The 6,665-nt window shown below is 45.6% G+C and overlaps 1 protein-coding gene across 2 annotated transcripts in view; it reads right to left on the reverse strand.

The window, feature by feature from the left end:
* Window positions 1-3,391, reverse strand: part of FMN1 (formin 1) — a 406,441-nt gene extending 403,050 nt beyond the window's left edge. For both annotated transcript variants that reach the window (XM_029237537.1, XM_029237536.1), the window contains exon 1: window positions 1,534-3,391. In XM_029237537.1, coding sequence (XP_029093370.1) covers window positions 1,534-3,391 — 1,858 coding nt within the window. The remainder of the gene's footprint in view (window positions 1-1,533) is intronic.
* Between the last annotated feature and the right edge of the window lie 3,274 nt (window positions 3,392-6,665).

Below are 6,665 nucleotides of genomic sequence, written 5' to 3' on the forward strand. Positions count from 1 at the left end.
ATTCTAAATCGGGGCGGCGGGGCAGGGAGAAAAGATTTACTGAAGCTCAAGGTATTATTTAATGCACAGTTTCTGGAGCAGCGGCACACCAAGTGGTAGGATTTAGTGTGACTTCTAAAAAGACCTTTCGGAATTGAGGCAGCTCTTGCATGCCCATCTCTCCAGAAGTCTCTATCTAATCGTTGCAGAGAGCTTCCTTTCAAAGTATTTTGAAGGCTCCAGCATTCACAGGGAGAAAGGATTTTCATCACTAGGATTCTATGATACATGATATAAAATCTACAATTCTCTGACTTTCCTGATGAAGCAGTTTGGTTATATTAGGAAGTAGCAAGTCTCATCAAACTAAGAGCAATACATTACAAACACAAAATGAAGAGCATTTACCACATTTTAAAAGAAACACACCCTGGATCAATGATATAGAGAAATTTATAAAATGGCAAGAGTTCAAAATAAACAGAAGCTTTTGAAATTCCACTTTCCTAGACAGATATTTTTATCTTAAAAATTGCACATGATGTTTTCTCTAAACTTTAAGAGACTATATATCATATTACGAGCCTAGACAAAGCATTGACCATATGCTGTGAAAGGACCACTGAAAAAGAACCTATTATCTACACAATGGCATACACGACCCTAAACATCTGGCCGCACTGGCCTGGAAAATGTAGTGAATACAGGAGCGGCACTTTTATACACTGTCTTTTTTAGTCTTATTGATCCTATTTATAGAACCACCAAAATTATTTTCATATAAAATTTTAAATCACATGAAACATACGAGCCAAACTGGCTCTTTAGTACCTTTTGCATAAGACATGATGTTATACCAGTAACAGTAGAAACCCATACATAAAACATAACTTCAGAATAAACATTACTTCGTGTTTGTTTGGGAAATAAAATACTGTTAGAAAAAGGAAAATCTGAATCAAGTTTCTTCAAGTTAGAAGGAATTCATCCCTCTTCTAGTATTAAAAAAAAAAAAGTTTTTGTCATAAAATAAGGGTGCTTATAAAAGTGATGACTAAAAAGAAAGAAAAAAAAAACCCCAAACCTCTAACAACAGACAGATGAGCAAAGACACAGCATGCTTCTGCTCTTCTGCTTACAAATCCAAGGCACCCCAGCAGCATGAACAGCAGAATTTAGGTCAAGGGGCCAATTAGCATCAAAGGCAGCGACAAGTTAGTACTTCTCTCTGCCCAGCCCTGTTTCCTTTGAGGGTGCTGTATCCAGCAACCATGGAGGCAGCTTTAGAGCGTTCCAAAACAAAAAACTTAAAAAGACATTTACAAAGTATTGCTTCTGGAAGCAACTACAGCCCTGACCCCATAAGTCAACACCATCCTCACTATCTCCGCACTCTTGTATACGACTCCCAGCTGTCCTGTTACAAGGTGAATTAACTAACAGGCCGAGGAATTTCGATTCATCGTTAATTAGCCAGTGTCTGAATAGCACGGGCAGACTGACAGTTTGGGGTCGCCCAGGAACACATGGAAAGCATTTTAAACCGGGACTAACCTGGAGGTGACCGGTGCTGGGGCTGAGCTGCGGTCCTCCCAGGCCCCAAGCTCTTTTCCAAAGGTTCCCCAGGCACCAACCGAGGTTGGCCCGCTCTGAGGGAGGTCGCGTTGGCTCCTTTGGTCTCCGTGACCTTTGCAGAGAGTGGTGGCTCCAAGGTGTCAGCAGAGGGTGACCCAGAGAAAGCACGGCTCTTTCTACCAAGAGAGTCATCAAGAGCGGCTTCCCTCTCAGCAGGCAGTGAAGGGGGCCGGAGGATCCTGTGATGCTGCTGAGGGCTGGGGAGCCTTGGAGAGAGAGGCAAGGGAACAGGTGACATCCATTTGTGCGCGCTGGACAGAAAGGATGAATTATTAAATACCGTGCCGAGAGCTGCCAGTGCTGGGGGTGGTGGCCTCTTCTCATCACCTCCAGGGTCCACACCGCGGGGCAGATCCAGAAACAAGGTTTTGTGGCCACTCAGAAGCAGCCCAGCTCCCCTCTTGCTGCCGGTTTCTGGGAGGGTATGGGTGGCTGTCGTCCCGAAGGGAAATCCCAGCCGTTTCCCCTCGGTGGCTTCATCTAATTTCTCGCTCTCTATCACCTTCAGGAGGACCTTGTTCACAGCCCCCTCAATGCTGGCTAGGGGACACTCCTCAGCGGATGGCTGCCATGACCTGTCCGCTCTCTGCTCCTTGCCCCAGCAGCTGACACCCCAAGCCCCAGCCTCAGCTTCCGGGAGGGTGAGCAAGTCTGCGCTGGGTATGAACTCAGCTTGGGCTGCTGGGCAAACGGCAACCCTTTCCTCACCCTCAGGATGCGTTTTAACTACTCGTTGCACCTGAGCAGACAGATCCTGGACTTTGGCCACCACTTTGGAAATAGGCTTCTTCCTGCAAGTCTGTTCAGCAGCCTTCTCTGTCCGGCCCCCCTCTGCCTCTGGATGTTTCTCGGGCTCCTTGTGACTTTCGGTCGAACCTGTTTGCAGATGCACCAGCCTGCGAGGGCCCCTCTGTGGCCCCCCGGCACCATCATCTCCTGGCTCTGTGGAGCTGCATTCAGGGGGCAGCCCGCCTCTTCCATGCCCCGCAACCTCAGAAGCCTTCTTGAAGCTCCCCGAGGCGGAGTCAGCATCCAGTATCCTGGGGATCTCTGGGGTGCAGCTCCCTCTCCTCTGTAGGGAAGAGGTAAGTGCTCCATTTGGAAGCAAGTTGCCTCTCTCCTCTAGGAGCCAAAGATGAGGCCTTGTTTGAGAAAGAGCAAGGGCGTTGCTGGAACAGATCTGGTCCTTCCCCATCAGAGGGGGCAATCCCTGGCCCCCATGCCCCTTTCGTCTTGTCCTCTTCTGCAGGGAGTTTTGAGAGAGCCCCTCAAAGCTCTCTCTCCTTCCGCCAAACCTCCGGGCCTTTTTGTTCCCGTGGGAGCTCCTCTTATTGAGAGAGCCCACGGGGGGCTCCCCCAGCCAGTGGCCACCACTCTGGAAACAGTCGTCCTCGGAGGCCAGGCTCACAGAGAGCTCCGGCATCTTCCCCTCCTGGTTCCCCATCGTAACGCCCAGGATGTGGTCTGAGCTCAGCAGATTGGCCAGCAGTCTCTCCCTCTCGGCCGTGAGTTTGTACAACTCAGTTAGAATGTCTTTCGTGGGAGTTGGCTTGAAAAATATGTCGCCTGGATGTTCAGTCGGCTGCCGGCTGAGGCTGTTGATGTCGGACCCCGCCCTGACTTGGTAGCAGTTATGAAACGCTTTACTGGATCTGTCTAGAGTTATGGTGCCCTTGTATGAAAATCCTCTGACTTCCCCCCTCGGAAGATAGAAGCTGATGTAGCAGAGTTCGGTAATGGGCTTACGCAATTGGAGGGTGCAGTGAGCGCCTTCCATTATGCCTACCTAATTATTCATGCCTCGGAGATGCTGGTCTGTGGTTAGGCTTCCCAGGCTCCGGTGGTGGGCCATGTGATGGTGGCTAAGCAGGGAAAACATCTGACAGTCATCTCCAGCAACGAGATGGCCTGTTAGAGGAACAGGGGAAGAAAGAAGCTAGTGTGACGGAGCGCATGAATCACACAGCGACATAAATCAAAGCATAACTGGACCTATCCTTCCTCTCTGGCTGACCTCAAGCAGCTCAAGGCAACAGCCAGGAGGCTGATCGCAACCTCCTCCCCACTCTTAGCTCACCCTTGACTAGCAAAGCTTTGATACAGCTGAGAATGGGAGAGTGCTCTCATTTTAGCCCCAAGACAAAAGTCCCTTCTCCCCACATGGGAACTTGATGTATACCCTAAGCAGGGTCTCTTGACTTCTCAAGGCTTCAGTTTAGGTTCTTCTATAAAACAGAGCTAACATACCTCCCAGAAATCCTGAGGAAAGGGGACTTTGAGGTCCTTAGAAAACATTACTCTCCAAGAAGTACCTTCTAAGATTTGACATTAATTATCTATTTAACTTAAAGCAGTGGGGGAGGGGGGAAGATAATAGGTCACAAATTTTGAGTCTCTTCTGGACACAATTCATATATTTTGCCAAAAGAGTGAAAAGTGAAAATTTAAAGAAGTAACCCAGAAGCCTTAATCAAGTTTTTTGTTTGTTTTCCTAGTTCTTGCCTATCTGAAGCCAAATGGAATGGCAGAGAAAAAGGAAAAATCTGTAAGCCACTGCTGGTCCTGTATGGATTTCCAATGTCTTCGCCATCAGAGTGGCTGAAGTGTCACATGGGCAGTGAAGGTGTCTGCTCCCTCGTATGATGTGAAGTATCCCAGGGGTGTCTCTGTGGCTAACATCCCTCCACACAATCATGAGCTTAGAATGCTATATTATGATACTACATTTCTTAAATGAAGGCATTGCCCAGTCTTCAATATTTCCAAGATTAAAAGAAATTCCCTGGGAAGGGTAACACAATAACCATGTATTAACCATTGATTTCTTTAGTGATATCTCAGGTCTTTCCTAAATGGGTCTAAATAGTAAAAAGCTACATAAAAGAACATTTTGAGTGAAGGAAGAGAGAAAGAAGGAAGCTTTTCAATAGAAACTTCTTAACGAAGACAGATGAAGATAAAAGTAATAGAAGGTAAAAAGAAAAACATGCAAAAATCTGGTCAACCCAGAAGTTCCAGGAGGACTCAGGGTACTCACAGGAAGGGTTAGAAGGGCATGAAGAGAGGAAGCATAGAGGAGATGGGAGGCCAACAGAGGCCTTGCCTCTTTCACAATTTTCTGTGGGATTGTTCTCATTCAACTAGCCTATCTCTAAAAACTTTTCTAAAATGCTCCTTCCTTGCCTTTCCTAAAGACACACATGTATATAGATACCTAATACTTATTGGTACAAACTCTCTGAATATATCCAAGAACTCATTTTGGAGGTGGTTTTTTTATTGGGGGTGGTTTTATAACAACCAGTTATAAAAGCAATTGCACAGCTGCCAATATCCACTGTTCATGATGCCAAGCATCACCAGTTCAATTTAGGGATTGTCAGAAAAGCTGAAGTGAAGCTGCAGAAGTGCTATTTTAAGTTGCAGAAAAATGGGAGAGGCCTAGTTTTGCCTTCAAGCATCATTCTCTAGTTTTTCTTATCTTCTCAGTTTCCCTGGATTAGGAGAAGTACGTGATATGGGAGAAGGGGAAGAGTTAAAGTTTTTTATAATCTGTCCAAAGTAGCAGCAAGAAGTTGATGCCATGATTTCAGCTGAAAACATGACTGCTTATTCTAAAAGCTTATTCCCTAAGAGAGGGAATTTTTAACGTATTGAACATATACATGTGCACACTTTTATTTTGTTATCTCATTTAATAAATACATCTCCCTTTTACAGATGAAGAGATCTAAATTCAGAGACATCAAGGATCTGGTCTAAGGTCATATGGCTCAGAAGAAGCAAGGATAAAAACCCAGGTCTGGGGCTTCCCTGGTGGCGCAGTGGTTGAGAGTCCGCCTGCCGATGCAGGGGACACAGGTTCGTGCCCCGGTCCGGGAAGATCCCACATGCTGCGGAGTGGCTGGGCCCGTGAGCCATGGCCGCTGAGCCTGTGCGTCCGGAGCCTGTGCTCCGCAACGGAAGAGGCCACAGCACCGAGAGGCCCGCGTACCGCAAAAAAAAAAAAAAAAAAAAAACCCAGGTCTGTCTCATTTCATGGCTTTGTAGGTAAAGTGGCTCCTCATCTACTGCCTTCTACTGATGAACTAGTTTTCCAAGAAATCTGAACAGAAGAGTTCTTTTATTTTGCTAGCTTGGTGTTACTCACATTATTTCTTCAAATATGTCTCACATCTTGCTACTTTTACCACTCATTGGTTAGTTTCGGCACCTCTGATCAGACAAAATGCTTTTCTCTAAGGCTGTCCCTTAAACGACATAATCTAGGGTCAGGGCACCAGAAATTCATCACATCTGTACCTGTCAAGCAGAACTCAATGAAAATTCCAATACAGAAAATAAAGAGAAGGAGACTCATATGAAGGCTATATCTTCTGTGAAGATTATAGACATATAGTGCTCTACTATAGGGTTAACTACTTTTTCCTCCTTGTCTTTATAAGTCTTGATTATATACATGGAGAAAATGTCATGGTTAGTATTAGGTATGTCAGTCATGGTTGGGAAACTAAAGCCAAAGTTTAGGAAATTATGAGATTGGATTTTACAGCAATAAAGCCACAATTCAAGGCATGAAACTACTATTAAGAATAAACCGCTTCACTGTATTGCATCTTCCACACATAAACTTTAATACAAAATGCTCTTTCTGGTGCCATGTCTGGGACCAGGGAGGGGCAGAAGTGAGAGAGAGAGAAAACAAAAAACAGGGGTTTACCCCATGCTCTTAGGACCGGGGACCAGAAGTGTGGTAAGAGACTGTACCGAACACAGGCTAAGGAGCTTGAACATCCCAGGAGCCAAGAGGAATCACTGAAGAACCCTAGGCAAAGCATGCTGTTTATTTTGATTTGTATTATAGAGAGATCACTCCAGAAGTAATGTAGAGACTAGACCAACGGGGGATAAGACTAGGTTATAGGTCACTAAAAGACCCTTTCAGTATTTCAGAAAGAATTGTTAATAGTCAGAACCAGGGCAGTGGTAATGTGGATGGAGAAGAGAAAATCAATTTAAGAAGATAGAACTGATAGGACCTAGTGATTAAT

This window comes from Monodon monoceros, unplaced genomic scaffold (assembly GCF_005190385.1).
Source record: "Monodon monoceros isolate NGI ecotype Baffin Bay Population unplaced genomic scaffold, NGI_Narwhal_1 Super_Scaffold_21, whole genome shotgun sequence".
In the NCBI taxonomy this organism is placed as follows: Eukaryota; Metazoa; Chordata; class Mammalia; order Artiodactyla; family Monodontidae; genus Monodon; species Monodon monoceros.